Source organism: Nanorana parkeri, unplaced genomic scaffold (assembly GCF_000935625.1).
Source record: "Nanorana parkeri isolate BGI_ZX_2015 unplaced genomic scaffold, ASM93562v1 scaffold75, whole genome shotgun sequence".
NCBI lineage: Eukaryota > Metazoa > Chordata > Amphibia > Anura > Dicroglossidae > Nanorana > Nanorana parkeri.
The window spans coordinates 2,618,791-2,638,529 of NW_017306343.1; the positions used below are offsets into that span (position 1 = coordinate 2,618,791).

The 19,739-nt window shown below is 39.8% G+C and overlaps 2 protein-coding genes across 2 annotated transcripts in view; one reads left to right on the forward strand and one right to left on the reverse strand.

Moving 5' to 3' along the window:
- Positions 1 to 16,586, reverse strand: part of LOC108804829 (dual oxidase 1-like) — an 89,405-nt gene extending 72,819 nt beyond the window's left edge. Inside the window, exons 1-5 of the mRNA XM_018576724.1 lie at positions 16,508 to 16,586; positions 8,979 to 9,058; positions 3,768 to 3,851; positions 3,357 to 3,521; positions 190 to 377 (exon numbers count right to left, since the gene is read on the reverse strand). Of these exons, the coding sequence (XP_018432226.1) occupies positions 190 to 377; positions 3,357 to 3,521; positions 3,768 to 3,851; positions 8,979 to 9,042 (501 nt within the window). The 5' untranslated portion in view covers positions 9,043 to 9,058; positions 16,508 to 16,586. The remainder of the gene's footprint in view (positions 1 to 189; positions 378 to 3,356; positions 3,522 to 3,767; positions 3,852 to 8,978; positions 9,059 to 16,507) is intronic.
- A 242-nt stretch (positions 16,587 to 16,828) lies between these two features.
- LOC108804830 (dual oxidase maturation factor 1-like) overlaps positions 16,829 to 19,739 on the forward strand; it is a 34,431-nt gene continuing 31,520 nt past the window's right edge. Inside the window, exon 1 of the mRNA XM_018576725.1 lies at positions 16,829 to 16,858. The gene's annotated coding sequence lies outside the window, so the exon portion shown is untranslated. The remainder of the gene's footprint in view (positions 16,859 to 19,739) is intronic.

A 19,739-nucleotide genomic window follows, 5' to 3' on the forward strand; every position in this document is an offset into this window, starting at 1 on the left:
GAAAATAAAAAAAACATGCAGGGGTCAACAACCCCTCATTGCACAGATAGTTACTGCAAATAAGGCTATAAAATAATTAACTTTTTACTGGTTGCAGGGTATTTACAAATCTTTGGATCAATATACAAGCAATTATGTAGATAGATATTTAGACGTAACATTGTGCTGAGTCCTCTCTTCATATGTTACCTGATATCGTGGGTTATTTGGACTACTTCCACTAAGTTTACACCATTTACTTCTCCGAAATGGAAGAACCACATTGCCCTTGTTTTCTGGATCAAAAACATCATCTCCAGCTGGTATTTTAATGTCTAAAAACTCAATTGGGCATCCCAAGTCCTCTATGCTAAATATCTCAGACATCACATGATAACCTGTAAAACAGATATTTAATATTTAAATAATTATGTGTATGGGATTACACTGTCCCAACTGTAAATAATATAATAATAATAATAATAATAATCAAGCATAACGTGTGGCCGTTACATGTCATATACAACAATAATGATTATAAATGCCTTATTTGTTACATCATAGTACTGATTGTAATGGTTTCATTACAATCTTACAACTACAGTGGTGTTGCCTTTTATTGAATGTTTTCTCTCATAATTAAAGAATGTTTCAGTGGTTTTCAGTTTTCATATAAATAATTGTAGATATCTCTGCAATCTGGTGTGTCATTTGCTGACTGGCTGATTGACTGTGAAAATCAGACACATGCTGGTTCTGAGATAATATCACCAGGAAAAAGACAACTGGGGAACCCAAGGAGAACAAAAAAGCAAACAAATGCGCGTGTTCAAAATGCAAGGCTGGTGGATCAACAGTTCAAACATCCTTTAGGCAGGACAAATCAATGTATATGTACACACATATAATTTGCTGTTTTCCAAATGGACTCTTGCATTGCTGACAAACTATCTAAGACCAAATGGTTCCCACTAATCAACGTTATTGAAGAGTCCAGATGGAACACATGTTTGTTTAATCAATGGTCAAAAAAGCCATAACCTTTGTATTTATATAGAAAAATATAAATGTGTTATTAAACCCCCAAAAAGGGCCTCATGGGGGTTTAATACAACATTTATATTTTTCTATATAAATAAATAGTTATGGCTTTTTTTGACCATTGATTAAACAAACGTGTTCCATCTGGACTCTTTAATGACGTTGATTAGTGGGAACCATTTGGTCTTTGATAATATCACCAGGAGTGGATCTAAATGCATTCAACTCTATAGCCTTAGAACCAGCATTAGGCCAGCCCTTGCAGATGAGGATAAGAAAGGCAATGCTACACATAAGTACACAAGTAATCTAAACCTTGTTGGGTTCATAGGATAGGTTACATAACCCACAGTTTCTGAGGAAAGATAGTGTCATCCTCATGCAGCACTGAATAGTAAAAACACATTTAGTGGACTACGACAGACCACAATCAGACAATAATAATTATCCTATGGTATAGGGGTAGCTTTATTCTTAACATAACATAGAGAACGACTGATTTTGTATTCCCAGAATTTGCTGGTTTAGAGTGTTATTTAATTGTGCAAAAATGTGTGTCAATTTTTCCTTTTGTACTTCATGCTGACTAAACACAAATCCTGGTATTTATTCTATGCCTCCACATGCACTGAAGACATCCAAAGATTTTTTCACGGTTGCATCATTGTTTTCTCATTTGGCAACTCAAAACACACCCTAAAACAATTAAAGTATGTTCACTAACAGAAATGCAAAGAAAACCAATCTTGTTGTGGATACACCTTCAGCAAACAATTGGTGATGCTGATTATCTAATGCTATTACATTAATTTCATGTTGTCACAGACTTCATGCATATTAAAATGTTATAATAAAATATGCATTTTTTCATAATTGTCTGGAAACTTAATTGTAACACAAATTATTTGAATCACATAGCATAAACAGACGCGAAATGCATTGTATCTAAGAATCATTAAACTATGGCAGATAAGGTTAAAACTGAAAAAAAATGACTTTCAATGCAATTAGTGTACATACCAAGATTTGTCTTGATCCTCTATGTTGCAACATTTGGACTGAGTTAAGCTGCCCATACACCTTGCGATCATCGGACAAAACTTTTCGTTCGATGAACGAACCGTCGTATGATTTTCGTACGGCAGCCCCATCCTTCCCCGATTATCTCAAGGTTGGATCAGCGGTAATTAAAAGAAAGCGCCTGGATGAATTGCGGTAATCGACCGCACATATTTTCGTCTGTGCATGTGCAGTGTAAATCGTACGAATTTTGAAATACGGAAACGCCACCAACCTTGCGAAAATCATACGGTGGACAGAAGTTTTCTAACCTGCTGGTTAGTCAAAAGTTGATCAAGTGTACAGTATTTGCAGTTGTACATTGCCCATCAACCTTACGAATATCGGACGAAAACGCGATCACATACAAAAATCGACCGATATCCAGCACTGGGAACTAGCATTGTGCTGACAGGGAGCATTGTGATAAGAAGAGAGAGTTTCTGCTCCTTGACTGTCCGATTAGTGGGCTAGGGGGTGTACTTACATAAACTCCTCTGCAGTGGAGGTCAAGGACCTGACTACACCATCTTTGAGGTGACTGAATCACAAAACTGGCTACACAGGATTAAACATCTTTTAGTAGGTTGAATAGTATTCATATATACATGTACAGTGTATTTAGCTGCGTGCCCTGAGTTACAATGCACGTGTGACCAGATAATGGATATTTATGTATTTACATATTCTTATCAAGCAGCTTTAAATGAGCTTTAAAACAAGCTTCATCTGAGCTTTGTAGCTGCAAGTTCTGTGGAGTATATTCATCCTTAAAAATCACAACAAAGTCTGTGCAGTTTAGTCGGTTTGTACCAGGTTACAGTACCTGGTGTTTGCTTACATTAGAAGGCTGGCAGGCTGCAAGTCCCTGCTGCCAGGGAAAATAAGGAGCTGGAATTTTGGATTTCAGTCCCTCTGTTGTGAAATTAGAGGGGAGTTTCTCCATTGTGACGTCTGCCACAGAGGTCAGCTAAAGCTTGTTTAAAAGCTCTGCTACTGTTTGCCAATAATACATAAATGCTTTAATGCTCCTAGACTGGATATATATCACATATATACACAGTTGTTGTACAGTTTTCTAACATTCTACTGCTGATTGGCTGGTTATCCTCCAGCTGACATCAGTTTCAGTGGTAGAAGCTTAACTAGTTACTCTCCTTAAACTAACCAACACTAGAACCTTGGGAAGAAGTTCAGAAAAGTATGTAAAATAATACATTAATATTTGGCATGTAAAGCCGACCCCATATATACATGTTTCATCTATGCATCCCTACCAAAGAACACCCCCAGAACTGTCCGGTTCCTCTGAGAGGGTTGACCAGATTCTCCTTTCATAGCCACATTGCTTAGTTTTCTTGGGTTGGGTAGGTTTGGTTCTTGCCTAGCTTGATAGACTCCATCAGAATAGGCCGGTGGCATAAGGTGCATCAACCTAGAACCTAAATTAATAAAAAAAACTAAATTATAAACAGAAATTACTTTAACTGCAATACACAAAGCCAGTGCCCTTTTTGTGTTACCTCAACATCCTAGACTCCCAAAAGAATATCACATAAAGATATCTTTCTATCATATACCCAGATATATGGAAATTGGATGTTGTGCTGTAATCATGGAAAATTTCACTTGTGTTTCATTCAATTTATATGAGTAATCTTTGATATGAAATCTAAACATTACTTTACCTGCAGTGCATCTCTCGTGTTGAATAAGATTATTGTACCAGCCATCAAAGCGCTGAATCTCCCAGTTAATGTTATTTTGTGCATCTAGTTAACAAAAAGAAATTAAGAAGTATGTATTAGTTCCGTATTGAAAATTTAACTTTGTATTGTTATAAAACAGGACTTCAACTTTACTGAATGCAATTCAATTTACTGCACATTTATCAGTAACATTCACCACAATTATAAATTGTAGAATGTAATGCTGATAAGTTTTCAAACTGGCAAATTCTCATTTAATCAAAAGTGTGGTAAATTTAAAAAAAAAGCACAAGATGTAGACGGTTCTAAATGACCTGAGAATCATATTCCCTGTACTTGAAAATTGTCTTTTTTCCTTTTTTTTTTAAATGGCGTGAATTGAAGTGTAACTCCAGAAAATGGATATAGTGGTAGGGGCTAGGACCTTAATTATGTTTTATTCCTAACTGTAAGCCTATGGGAAACATTTAACTTCCTTGCCTGTTGATGTTGGATATTAGGGCAGCATTTGTTGATAGATATATAAAATCTCTTATATCAACCTCAGTTAAACTCTGATAAAATGTTTATAATGTTTTGGGCTTTCCACAAATGTTGGGTTAATATGTGGTGACTAGTGATGGGCTGAACATTTCTGAGCTTGGTTCTAATTCGAACTTTTGAACATGGAAAAAGTTCTAACTCGAACTTAAAACTCAATGCAAGTCTATGGGACCAGAACTCAGAAAATCAAATGTCCCCATTTTGAAGGCTTATATGCAAGTTACTGGCCATAAAAAGTGTATGGGGATCCGGGTACTGCCCTGGGGGACATGTATCAATTAAAAAAAAACTTTAAAAAAAATACAGTTTTTAAAGGAGCAGTGATGTTAACATTGCTTAAAGGGAAACAATAAAAATGAAAAATTCCTTTAAATATCATGCCTGGGGGGTCCCCTTAAACTGCCTGTAAAGTGGCGCCTCTGTACAATGTATAGAACCTGCTGCAGCAAAAATGAAATTTCTAAAGAAAACAATTGCATTTAAATTGCTGGTAATTGGTTTCCCCTAATCTTGTAAACAACTACTTGGGGAGGCAGCCTGTATGAAGAGGCCACATGTTAGGACACTGGGAACAAGATTAGAGATTTTTGGGATAAATTCTGGTGTCTCTTATGCAGACATTGGATGAAAGTTACAACAGGTCAGGGGCGGACTGACAACACATGGGGCCCCCTTGTGCTCCGCCCATATACAAGCCCCTCCCACAAGTCCCACACGGCATGCACTATTTGTGATTGCACTGCACTAGAACACTGTGAGGGAAATTTATCAAACTGGAGCAGCCGTGCATGGCAACCAATCGGCACCTCTCACTCATTTTCAAATGTTGAACTGAGGAGAGAAGCTGATTGGTTCCCATGCACAGCTGCACCCATTTTTACAAACCCCCCCAGTGCATTGTGGTACCACACGTTCCAGTGTGGGTGGGAGGCATGTTTGCAGTGCCATTGACATGAATGGAACCACCACACCCCCTCCCACCCCAGAACGCAGGGAGCGTTTGTTTATATGATCCAGTGTGTTCAACCCATGGGACTGTGTGGGGAACGCACTGGATAGCGTGAACGGGCCCTCAACTGAGTGTAAGGGCTTGTTCACTCCAAATACAGTGTGTTCCAGCACAGTTTGTTGCTGGAGCACAGTGGATTGCATAATTACAGCCTCCCTGCGTTCTGGGGTTGAAGAGTGTGTGGTGGTGCATTCAAGTCAATGGCACCGCAGCCACACTTCCCGACCTGCGGTGCGATCACTTGCACCGCATCGCATGCCACACCGATGCCCACGGAGTAATGTGATCGCAAAAAATAGTGCAAGCAATCGCACCGTTGTGCCACGCATTCCGCTGTGGGCGATTGGACTGACAGTCACCACCCTCTGCAGGGAAATGATCGAGAAGTGAGCGGATCGGCTGTATGTTTCTGCTCACTTCCCGATCGATAGAGCCGACCTGTGACAGCTTCTTTGTCACAAATCGGCTCTAACTATGAGGATGAGTGGAAATCACTCACCTCATAGTTCTCCTTTAAGGGCCCAGTCACACCATAAAGAGTGTGTTCCAGAGCGTTCGGCCTCTGGTATGCAACCCAGGCAGCTCACTTTTTTTGGGGGCAGGAGGGGGCGTGGCGGTGCATTGTAGTCAATGGCACCGAAGCCACGCCCCCCTGCGATCACCAGCACCCGAATGCGTGGCACACTAGCGCCTGCGTTCCGGTCCAGTGCGATCTGCAAAAAGTAGTCCATGAGGCACTTTATGCAGATCACACTAGTGTGCCACGCGTTCAGGTGCTGGCGATCGCAATACGGAGGGGTGGCTGTGGTGCCATTGACTTCCATGCACCGCCACGCCCCCTCCCGCCCCAAAGCAAAGTGAGCTGGCCAGGTTGCGTTCCAGAGCCGAACGCTCTGGAACGCACTCTTTATGGTTAGCTGGGTCCTAACTCTGAAGTGGCATATGCAGAGCAGTGCAGGAATAATTACAACCAACAATTTCCATCTACATGATTTTCTATTCATGTTTTAAAGGAGAACTATGAGAGAACTTACCTTCACCTCCTCTGCCTGTTTCCTGGTGGGGGAGGCTGCAGAAAACCACCTGTGTGTGGTGTCCCCATCTCAGCGCGCCCGTGTACTCAGGCGGATGTTTGCTGGGTCCTCATGGCCCAGGGCTGCCCATGGCTTTAAAATTGGGCCTTAAAGTCAAATAAACGGACTGCATCACAACTGCATATGGTGTGAACTGGCCCTTAGTGTTGGTGGTGCCTTCACACCATAACCCTTCAGTTATTCTTGACAAGTGCAGGATTGGACCCTGCTCTAAAAATTCTAATTATATTGACCTGTCACACGCCTCTCTCCTTGTTGGCCTTTCAGACATAATGTGGGGCTTATTATAACATTTTATTAGAGAATGTGGGATAGGAAATCGAACAAAAAAAATACAGCATAGAAAATAAAATACTATATAGTACAGAGTACTGTATATAGCATTAAAGGCTGTATAAAGCACTAAAACTTAATTAGGCTGGGCTCACAACTTACAACCATCGCAAGACTTTTGTCTTGCGATGGTTGTAAGGTAATTAAAAAAACGTACGATCTGCCTATCTTGGACAGGCAGATCATACTTGTGATGATCGCAAGCCCGCCCTGCTGAGGGGCGGGCTTCCGATGACCGCAATGCCGAATGGCCAGTGTGCGCTTGCACTACACTGACAGAAACACTCTCTATTTAACTCCAGCAACACAATACATAGGGCTGCCATTTAAGCAGCCGTATAGTGTCACTTAATCTGGTGTATGTACTGGTAAATAATTCTGGTGAAGTGACAGCAGGCAGGTGAAATCGCCTCTGTGTATCCAGAATTGCATATATGTGTGTCCCAGGTTCAGGATGTATGCATCTTTTTCCCACTAGAGGGAGTACTGGGAGGCTGGAATGGTAGAGTTAATGAGCCCAGCTGAAGGAAGCTGGCTCATTAGGGCCTCTATAAGAACTCCCAGACTGCTCAGAGGATTGCTCCACCCTGGAACCAGTTTCATGCCTGAAGAGACTGGGGGGAGCTTCCTGCTGGCCTGTGTGGTGTAAAAAAGGGAAAACAAATCGCATGTGGTGAGACACAGCCTGTGTGGCAGTTGATGGAATAGGGAGATAGGTACTAGGGGCAGCACAAGGTTGCACCTAGTGGGTAGTGAGGCATACCGTGTGTATAGTAAGTGGCCAACAGGCCAGGATTTATTTTCATGTTTTGTTTGTTTTGCTCAACTTTTCTTGTAGCTCGTTGTAAATAAACTGCACGTGTGTTTCACCCGAAGCAATCCTTGTTTGCGGTGCCTAATTTCTGTGGTGTGAAGCCATCCAGGGGGTCACACACACCTGCTGCTGATCTAACACTCAATATATGTGTATATATATATATATAGAGTGATTTCTCTAGCAAATTGGAATAATGAAGGTCACCTTGTTATAAATATGCTAGAGAAGTAATTTCTTGTGGTAAGTTTTGTAGAAAATCACAATTTATACTGGTCGAGCATTTTGAATCAATTTCAAACATTCTTTTCTAAGGCAGCCTACCAACAGTTTTGACCTCCTTTTATATTTCCAATAGAAGCTTTTCTTATTGATGTGTATTGCTCCATTTAGTCTTTTTTGTATGATCAAAAACTGGAATAAACTGTATGTATATTTTATTGCAAAAAATGAAATATTAAGCACAACTGGCAGCAATCCCATTGCTTGCTATTTGTTCCTGCATTTTGCATGTCACCTGTGTTTTTCAACCAACCTTATTAAGTAATTAAAGTGTATGTCTTGCAAAAACCTTTTTTTGTTTGTTTTGTTTTGGATAGAGTAAGGAAGGGTTAGAATAGAAACTCTGTCAGGTAATTTTTTGCCGTCTGTGCCACACTGGTAAAATTTCCATTCACTTCCTTTGTTGAAGAGAGGAAATCCCACCAAAGTGAGGAGAACTTCAATCTCAGGCAACTGTCATCAACAAAGTCGTCTGTTGGAAAATTGCCCCAACTTTTGCTCTGTGGACTTGAAAATTGTGTATTTCCCCTCACGTTCTGTCTCAGTAACAATGGTTATCAGGGCAAATAGAGGGGTGAATCTAATTGCCATGGATGCACACCACAAAAAAATTGAACAGTGTCCAACCCCTCTCCACTTCACCCAAAATAAAATAAAAATGGTTTACCTTTTAAATACAATAATATAGTTTTCGCTTGCTTTAGATCTTTTAGTAAAGACTGTATGCAATAAGTGTGTTGTGCTGTATGCAACAAGTTGTGTTTTTTTTCTAATGTACTTTGTTTGCCACAAATTATACTTTTCTACAGCTCCTACTCCTTCAAGAAGTCAAGCAAGCTGTTCTAATGGAAATAGATAGCCCTAAAACATATACTGGCCTGATGGATGACTAAAATAGTTTACAGTAAATCATCCTTTTTAATGAGGTAGCAAAAAAAGCAGTGTGTCATGTGTGAATAAAGTAACCAGTTAAATTCCACTAAAAAAATTGAAATGTGAGTGGAAGATTAATTATAATTGGATGCTATGGGTTAGTGCACTTTGAATAAGCTCCTTGATTTCTTGTAATCCATCCTAATGATGTATATAATACTAGTTACACATTATAAACTCACATGAGAAACTCCGAAAGGCTATGTGAATTAGGGATGCATAGGTAACCCAGCATTGTGAAATCATCTTCCAATGAAATAACCTAAAAATAAAATACAAAAAGTACAGTAGTATTTTAACAACGATAAACAACATAGATTACTCTGTCACACTGCCTTTTTTGGCATTTCCCTGCAAATGCGAAATTGTTCTCAGATACTATAACTTTCCTTTCCTGGAAATCTCCATGCAGCATACACATGAGTTGGATTCTGACACTAGAGCTCCAGTAGGTTCTCGTACCAATAAAAAAAATCAAAATAAAAGCCCACCCAGCTGACCCATGTTCTGTAACTAGTTGCTACACTTTCTGAGGTGGAAAGTATGCTGCCATTGAGATAAACCAGGAAAGCAAAATTACGGTCTGTATTTGAATACAACTTTCCATTTTCCTGACTATCTCATTGCAGGATACACATGGGAAACAACTATCTAAAAACTGGGTGGATTACCCTGAAATAAATAATTACTTCATATGTTTTACTGTGATTAGCACTCTTTTGCCAAATTCTACTGTGGTCGGAGAGACAGGTTCAAAACAATAATACGCCACAATTGTATTCAGAGACTGCCTTGCAGATTTTCTCCAGCACTTTCCAAAACTTTTGCAGACTATTCCAAAGAAGTGGTGATACATCACAAATTGATGACCTGAAAGCTGTCATTCGAAAATGTATCAATGGAGGCCTGCGGCATTTCTCCAATGCATTAGCTGCATCTTCACATACTTAACAATTACCGATACTATTTATCGCACAGGTGTGGTTGCAACACTTATTCAACAACTTGCCCGTTCCAAGCAATATAACCAAGCTAATGTGAACGAACAACAAATAAAGAAAGAAAATAGCCACAATTAGGAACATTTGAAACAATATAACTAAAACAGTTCAACCTTGTAGCTCTGTGGAAGCACAAGGGAAAGCACTAGTATGAACTAGAAAATAAGAGCACAGAAGCACACTGGCATAGTGTAGTGATTCAAAAAACTTTATCGTGAAATGGTGAATAAAATGAATGCACTTACAAAAGTATTTGTTGTGTAGAAGCCAAAATACATTTAGAGGAATGGTAGTGGGGGAACTGCCAGGCATATAAAGTACAAGGGACTTTGTTGTGTTCCTGATTTAGTGGTGTAATTGTTAGGATGCTTGCTATATTGGTTACACATTACTTAAGAGCTAGTAAATTAAAAATGTGCTATCAAATACTTTTCTCATTGTATATAATATCCAAATAGATTATTTGTTTAATTTTGAAATCATGGATTGTAATAATGGCCAAGCATTGTCACCCAACTATCAGTACTATTCCTTATTATCTTCAGGTCTTTATCAGAGACGTCAGAGAAACATAGCAGCACTGTGCCCCAGAAATAAATACTTATGTTCACCAAGCATCATCTAAATACCCTCAAGTACTGTCCATTTACTTAGAGGATTGACAGTGAGACTCCAGAACCATACTCTTATCCTTGGCAGCAGATAGTCTGTACAATGAGTACTAATTTCTAGCAGCAGGTAATGCCAACATGTACAAAATAAACGGAAAAACAAAAAGTATACAGTAGAACAAAAATTTAATGAAGTCCATTACTTGATAACATTTTTTAAATCTTAGAAATTTTCTTTCTTCTCAGTTTTTCCATTGCATAGCAGACACTGTGAAGGTGGCACTATAGTAAAATTAATGATAATAAAAGTACTTAAGTTTTCCTGGGCTTTGGGTTCTGATAGAGTTCCAAGTTTATGTGATGTATCAGAGTCACTGTCCATCAACGATGACTCACTATTCATGCAAAATTCAATGGAAAATACAGAACTCCAGCTGCCTAGTGCAGCAGCTGTTTGTGGGCCTTATAGAGGGTGTCAATGAGGCATCCCCAACCCACTCAAAAGAGCCCAGGGGTCAGTGAAATTAAAAGTGTGAGCATACACGTAGCATTCAACTAAGCAAATCACAAGGTATTATATATTCTACAAACATAGAATGTTCTCTTATCACACTCTCCCCATCCTATTCCATGCAGGTCATTCTTACATAAATTTTACTAGCATAGCAATAATAATAATAATTAAAAAAAAGATACACTAAAGGGAAAATCTTCCATAAGAGTATAGACAAAGGAGCCCATTCTTCTGCATAAACAGTAGTGAAAAGCTGTATGGCTTCCTTCCCTAGTCCCAGCTAATCCAATGGCTTCAGTCATTAACCTGACTGTTCTGGAAGCCTTAAAATATTTCAGAAATAAAAAAAAGCCTTTTTTAAACGCTTTTATTTTTTAAAAATAACAGAATACTTCTTTTGATATTTTTTACAGTGGTTAAAGGGGAATCATGGGTACTTGTAAGTATTCCCATGTACTTCTCTATGACTTTTGTTTACAAAAAAAAACATAAAAGCATGTAGAAGTAGTAATAACATGTATAAGGGGAGAATGCTGGTCCCACTCTGATGTTTTATATCCCTTGGAGACTAAACCAGTAAAATCATCCTGTCACAGTTTCTAGCTGATTTCCACCCATCTTGAAGTCATAAACACAGATGTTTCCTATTCCTCCTGTTACAGTATCCCGTACTAAAAAGTCCAATAGGCAGAGTAGGTCCCCTGATAGTTGACATGGCAGATATGCAGGCTTTGGAGTTCAGCCATAAACATATCACTACCAGAATTCTTTATTGAATATGTCTCTAGCTATTGAATATTATGCAGATGTGGAAATTAATCTGCTGTAATTATTCAGCATCTACTATGAACTAAAATATTAGTGTTGGTAGATTGACCCTTCAATAGAGAGATGATAATTACAATCTATGTGCTGTTGCCTTATGCACCTGATCACTGTTTTCTAGCGTTTTTACACATGAGCTTGGCTGTAGAATTCATTTTATTTTGAATACACTAGCACGATTAGGAGAGCAAACATTTAGAGATAATGTGTACACCTTATTACTCAAAAGACACAGAAGAAACAATGTTTGTATCTGAGTTGTACAGTTGCCTCAAAGAAATATATTACCCATAAGGCTTTTATGGGATGCAGTCATGGGCAATGTGTACTTTTTTGTTTTCCCTTGCTTGGACATTTCTGTGATCTTATAAGTATATACAGTGTAGCATTACATTAGGTCAGCAGCCTCAGAGGAGAGTCCAATGGTTCAAACAGCAGGAACTCACCTCCACCAACATTCAACCTTGCAGGTTCTTTATTAGAAGAGCTTTGCATTTACATATTTACAATATGATTGATAAAAAATAGTGGGAACTGTTCACAGGAACATGTATTGGTGTTCTCTCTCTCTCTCTCTCTCCTGGGAATTACCGACCAGTTAGTCTTACATCGGTAGTTTGTAAACTGTTAGAGGGAATAATTAAGGACCACTTAGTAGAATTCGTGCGGGAAAATGACAAAATAAATGACAACCAGCATGGGTTTAGGAAGGACCGTTCCTGTCAGACTAACCTACTGACTTTTTACGAGGTGGTAAGTAGAGATCTGGAACACGCGGTTAGGGTCTGGAACTCACTGCCTCAAGCGGTAATTTCCGCAATTAATCTGGAATCATTCAAGAGGCTTTTGGACGACTTCCTGAGAGACCGAAATGTACAAGGGTACAGGTACTCTTAAGAATGAGAACACTCATGGACCTATACACACACACACACCAGGTTGGACTTGATGGACTTATGTCTTTATTCAACCTCAAATACTATGTAAACTATGTATAGAAGGTCACACTTTAAAATGCATAACATTTGTGTGGTGCATTCAGGATATCCATTTCAGCATGTTTTGAGAAGACATGTTAGGTCTCTGCGCCCTGGGGTCATCCAGATGCTATAAACATTCAGACAAAGACGTCTGTGAAGCAGTTAGGAGACACTGGCAGAGGAGGCCACAAGATCAAGACAAAAGCCTCTGAGATGATGGACGTGGTCCAGATTCTGTATGACAAAGATTACGATTGCAAACTTGCAAATTATGCAAGACCCAGTACCCAAAACGACAGGATTATGGGGAAGGTGGTGCATAAACCGTATCATCGCTATAATGTTGAAAGGTCCAAGGACCAACTCCACAAAAGGTGGTCAGATTTGAAAGACAAAAAGGAGGGTCAGCTGTACAAGATCTACAAAACATTAAAACAAAAGTGGATGCGCCATTGTATTGAATTGCATGTTAATTACTGCCTAATATTTTCATGTTTTCCACAGGGAAACAGTTTACAGGATAGAGGTGCACGAGACAGTGGTTCATAGGGCAGCAATCACAGTGTAGTGAGTTACAAATCAACACTTCACATGGAAGTGGTTCCAAGGGTGGCAATCACATAGTTGTAGTTTACAGGGCAATGCTATACATGGCTGCAGTTCATAGGACAGCAATCACACTGACTGACCATAGTATCAAACCCGGTTGGTGTGGGTTAGCATGCACTTGGTGTGAGGAGCCGGGGGCAGAACCAGGGATATGGCTCATGCAGGTGGAGGCAGGAAAAAAAGCAGGATGCCCATGATAGTTGAATGTATGTCACTGAGATTTTTGTTATAGTAAAAGGAGGACACATGTCTGCAGGAGGATTCAAGTACAGGTTTGTGAAGAGGCACATGGATAGGGGCATTAAAGGGCCTTTATGGGTGGACACTGTAGTGATATTTTGTAATTTTTTTCCCCCATGTACAACAAAAAACACCTTTAATAGCCTCACAGCGCACATGTTGATTGCCGAGTTGATTCAATGCAGTGCAGAGCTTGAAACTTGAGTGCATAAGAGAAATACAAAGCAAAGTTGTTCTACAAACCTTTTCTAAAATTTAGCATGTTATTTACATTTAATCAAATGTTAACCATTTCCTACAAATTAACACATAAAAAAGAAAAAATATGTATACAACAATAACTAATAATCACATTAATATTTTCTGTGTTTCTATTAGATGTCCTGTTTAGTTTTTATGATGTGGAATGGCAATTAAAAGGTGGCCAAGTCAACCATTTCACAGGAATAGGCCAAAACAGTGGTTATTCCTTCGGCCACAACAAAGACAACTATGCAACTGAATTTTATCAAAGAAGCTGGCCTGGAAATTATCAACAAACAGTGCTCTCAGACAATAAACTGCAAGCACTGTTTATGTATTCTGACCAAGGCAGGTGTCGCTGTCAGAATGCAATGGCTGCAGCGGTCGTGTTGTCCATGCATGCTATTACCGTGGAATTACAAATCTGTTACATTTCACTCATGAAGCCGCTAAACCCAGAAAATATAATAATAGTAATAACGGCTCTGTATACACACTCCTTAAACACAGGTCAGGCGCATTAATTAAGTCTTGTCACCAGTTCAAAAGTGTCATTATTATTTGCGCAGACTTTTGATAAAGCTGCACACAAAAAACTTAAATTGGGGTTAACATCCAGACAGACAGACTCGGGCAGAGAGACAGTTTGATTCACAGTCACATGTATTTTGTAACAAGACAGAAAATTTTAAACCTTCATGAAACACTTTGATTTGCTATACACATTATTGTTCGTTTAACCGCTTGAAGACCAGGTGTTTAGACCCCCTTCCTGGCGGGGCCATTTTTCAGTATTCAGCGCTGCGGTACTTTGACTGACATTTATTCTGTCATGCAACACTGTACTGAAATGAATTTTATACCATTTTTGGGGGACAGATAGAGCTTTCTTTTGGTGGTATTTAATCACCACTGGGGGGTTTATTTTTTACTATATTCAGGAGAAATTACTGAAAATTTTTTTTTTACATGATGTTAGTAAACATTTATTATTACCCAGTTTTTTGGTAAAATATAAAAGATGGGGTCACGTCAGGTAAATAGACACCAAACATGTCAAGCTTAAAAATTGTTTTTTTTCACTTAACTTTATTGCTATCACGGAGGGGGGTAAGAAACCCCTATATGTGATAGCAAAAGAAGTGACAGGTCCTCTTTATAGAGACCTTTATAGAGACCAGAGATCTGCTTCATCATCTTCTCTCCAGCATCTGAAGCTGGAGAGTGACACGGGAATGCGGAAGTGATGTGATATACACCACTTCCGCATTCTGACATCAGAGAGGGGACCAGAGGGAGATCCTGAACCGACCTCCCTCTAATCCCCTGTCAGAGAGCCACTATGCTGGTCCCAGGCTCGCACCATGACAGCGGGAGGGGGGGAGCTGCGGAGGGGGGTGCGCACATACCGGGACCCCATACAAGCGATCCGCCCGGGATCAGCGTGACAGCGGGAGGGGGGAGCCGCGAAGGGGGCGCACATACCGGGACCCAATAGAAGCGATCGCCTTTCACCTCGGCTCAGTTCAGCTGATGCATATGCCTTCAGCTCGACTGAGAGGCTCGGCCGACTTCGGGAGCTGTACGGGCTATAGTGAATAGCCCCTACAGCAGCCCTTGGTTCTACTGAACCGAAGGGGTCCTGGGGCCAAAGCTAGCCAAAGCTACGGCTAGATCCTTTGGCAGCTTAGTGAATAGACCCCAATGTATTTAAATATTGTTGATACGTTGGGATCAAAATTCATTAAGGACACATTTTTAAGGGCATGGAAGATGCTCATTTGTACAGTACACTGGGTTATTGTAGCATGCAGGACTCTTTTAAATTGAAAGCTCTCAAGGGCAAGGCCCTCCTGACCATCTTTTTTTGAATTGTATTGCAACTGAAATGCCTTTCTTATATTGTAAAGCGCTGCACAAACTGTTGGTGCTATATGAATCCTGTATAAAAATCAAAATAATTGCAAACTAGCCTAGTTTCCTAACTGTCCTTATACCTTCAGTAATCATTCACTAACAAACCCTCAGATCCTGATGCTTGCCTCAGTGTGGAGAGCAGTGTTACAAAAACCCTGGGTCTGATGATAATTATGAAAAGCTGGTAGGGAATGTCTAAATATATCACTGAGCAGCACTGAGAGAAAGGCTAACAGGCTGTTTACTTTGCAGCTAAATGTTGCTTTGCAATGGAATCTTCTCGTGCCTTAGTGAATATGTTAAAAACTCACTTGCAAAAAATATCCAATCACATGCAAGGAAAATAACAAAAACAGTATTTTTGCTTGCATATGATTGCATGATGGAAGTCAGCAGAACTTCACTTCATTCTCTAAGCCAGGAAAAATTTCCCTAGGATTGTGTCTGGTGACAGCAACATCTGACTGGCTCTGGGTCAGGACAAGCAGACAGGCAAAAGAAACGATTTTCAAACCTAATCTCCAAAAATATGCAGATATCCCTACTGAGGAAGTCCAATTTGGGTCAAATCCTGGATGGTGTGAATTATTCTTTTAATGTATGTTGCCACCATTATTTAAATAAACAGCATGGTCTTTGCAACACGTAAGAGCAATAGCAAGTTTTTAAACAATTAAATTTGTATCCTAAACTGCAGAAATGTTTTAAATTTGCAGTATGAAGCAGTTCCACATTCCAGCAGAGTAAAAAAAAGAAAAATAAGTCACTGACCTTAAATGAAGAATATTCAATTCTTCTGGTTAGTCCCTTTGCCTCTCGTCTTCCTAAGCTTCCAGCATTGTGTGCATCATGTAGCCCTATATGAGACACAAATGATTTCAGCAATAGTTTTCTGAATTAGTTTGGTGGGGCAGGGTTGTGGTATGGCTCATTTAAATATACAGTCCCAGACATGTACATACAAAGTCTGAGCTGTTTCACGCCTCCCAGAGAAGACAAGATGCGAGGGTACACTGTAGATATTTATTTTCAGGCAGCACTCTTATGAAGTCACACAGCCATAAAAATACCTCAACTGTCACAGGAGCTGCAAACTGCTGAACCATATCAAACAGTAACAAGGTAAGGACACTTCTTGCTTATGTTTTAATACAGTATTACATATTTTGTTGTCATCTTACCAAGATCTCTCAGCCAGCTTTGTAAGAAACTTTACTGTTCAACGATATCAGTGATAAGAGTCCCATATGTATATATTAGTTAATTGTAATATTAATAGTGTACTTACATAGTGAAATATAAAAATACAAAAGTTCATAAACCATGTACCGTACTTTACCCCCTAATCCTGAATTCTGTTAGATTACTCATTCATTAAGAAAGTCCTAGCAGTTACTCTGCTGGCAATCTTAGTTTAAGCTTAAGTATTGTTATGTGGGTTCATTTTATTTTAGCAGAAACAGAAGGAGTATTGCATGTTTCTTTAACATTTCAAAAGTAGGTACAGTATGTAAAAAAAATACCTGAAACTGGTGAGATAAAGACACACATGTATGAATTGGCTACTGTCCAATACTGTCTCTGCAAATATGTTAAAGCAAATTAGTCATACAGGAAGCAAGAGGATACTGTTGTAAAGTTGTTACATGACAGAAAACACTTTAAATTTTTTTAACTGGTGTACTCTAGTCATTGCCAAGAAATGAGCAGTGAAAAATCACAAGTTTACGACCATTTGGCAGAAAGCTACATCATCATATACAATGGGAAATACTTTTTTTGACTCTAAACCCTACTAAAGTTTCTCATGCCATTAACAGGAAGCTACATAAAATATGTAAGTCTGAGATATCAGCACCGCTCTTTGCCTGGACACTGCAGATCATTATTTCTGACCCAGAATTGATTTTTCTGCAGTATCTTGCTAGTCGGCCCTGCTGGCTGTCAAAATATCTGAACAATGCCTGCATCCAATCAGATTGTTCAGGTGTTTTGAGAGCCAGCAGGGCCGAGTAACAAGATACTGAAGCTTGACCCAGTGGGAGATTCCTGCATCCAAACTGTTTAGCATAGATGGAGCATAGATCTGTTGCACTTTTACCATCTGACTATAGAAAATCTGCAGATAATCTATAAGTGTGTGGCCAGCTTTACACTCCAGCTCTGCTATACAGAGATTGCAAGAGGCAGATACCAGTTCAAATTCAAGTTCTTACACTGCTTCAATAAAAAAAAAAAGTCTCACTATGTATTTTTTCACAGCTTAGTCCCCTAACTCCTACTGTGTATGTTGCTTTGTATCCCATGCTTCTGTGTTCAGTGGGAACGGAGATACAAACTGACAGTTCACTCCTCTTCATTCATTGATACATTTTTAAACATGGGCCACCCATATGTACTATAACCAGTGAGCCCACATTTACAAGTTAGGAATAAAGTAGATGTAAATCCTAACAATGAGATTTAGTTTCAGATTCTTATTTTTTTTATTAGTCACATACATAATCGTACACAGTATGATATGCAGTGAAATGCTTACAAACCAACTATATAAGTGTATCGATGTGTAAAGTTTAAAGTGTGCGAGTGCAAACAGCAGCAATACGGGGTGAGTGAAATAAAGTGATGACCAGCAGTGTATTGTCCGTTCTTTAAAGTGCAGATGTGCAGTAAGTGTGAGTGTAAAAAAGCATTAGTCTGGTCTGTAGAGTGTATGTCTATGTGGAGAAGCTTGCAGTACCTTCTGCTTTGCCTGGTCTGATGAGTCACAGAACTAAAGCTTACCCGCCCTCCCGCCTCCCGCACATGCTTTCTGACCAGGAAAGAAGTGCTTTATAATGATGGGTAAACAGTAATGCATCAGCAGTGGTGGACCTAAGGCACAAAGGGCCCAGGTGCCATATTTTTTCTTGCCCCCCCCCAACGTCAGAAGCCCATCAGCCCTTGTGACCATGTCTCCTCCAAGGTAGGGGGCCCGGGACAGGATATCACTGGGGTTCCACTCAGCCTTGGTCCAACCCTGGTCTCTGCACCAAAAGGAGCTTATGCTCTAATGTCCCCCCACAGTCACACACTTATTATTATACATTGCTATAGCTCTGACAAATACCACAGTGCAGTACAGAAAACACTGAACCAGTCACAAGTTTCTGCACTAGAGGGGCTTACACTCTAATATCCCTCCACAGTAACACACTATTATTATACATTTATATTAGGGATGCACCAATACTATTTTTTCCAGACCGAGTACAAGTACCAATACTTTTCCACAAGTACTCATCAATACCAATTACAGATTTTTAGTGTCATGTGACAGTTTGTTTCTTAAACAATACAGACTAATGATTGTAGGACAGTGGTGGAGTGCCTGGGCCCAGTCGCAGCTGCAACTGCTATGACCCTGGTAATTCTGCCAGCTGTAGAGGGATTACAAATCCCAGCAATACATTATATAGCAATGCAGAATGGCACTGGCTATAAAGGACTGCAAATCCCAGGAATACATTATACAGCAATGCAGAATAATATCACCAGCTAAAGAGCACTACAAATCCGAGCAATACATTATACAGCAATGCAGAATAGTATATTAATTTTCTTTGTACTCTATGCTCTGGGGTGCTGTCCTGGCACAGTACACCGGCACTACAGTGGTTCCATGAAAGGCTGATGCAAGGTCCCCAGCTAGCACGGGACCTTACGGCAGCTGAATCTACTTGAAATGTTAAGGGGCCAGTCTAAAGGGGGGGCCCCCCGGGACTGGATCTCACTGGGCCCCTATCAGCCTTGGGCTCTGGTGCATCTGCACCAGCTCCACCAACTTTAGGTCCGTCCCTGTGCATCAGGTTTAGTTGTGTGTCAGCTGATCAGACCTGACTAGCTTTTAGGTGAAGCAGACATGAAAGATGCTGCAGGTATGGATGCCTGCATTTAATCACTGTTAGCAACTTAAAAGGGTAACTCCACTTTAAAAAAAATAAAAATGAAAAATCTTTAAAAA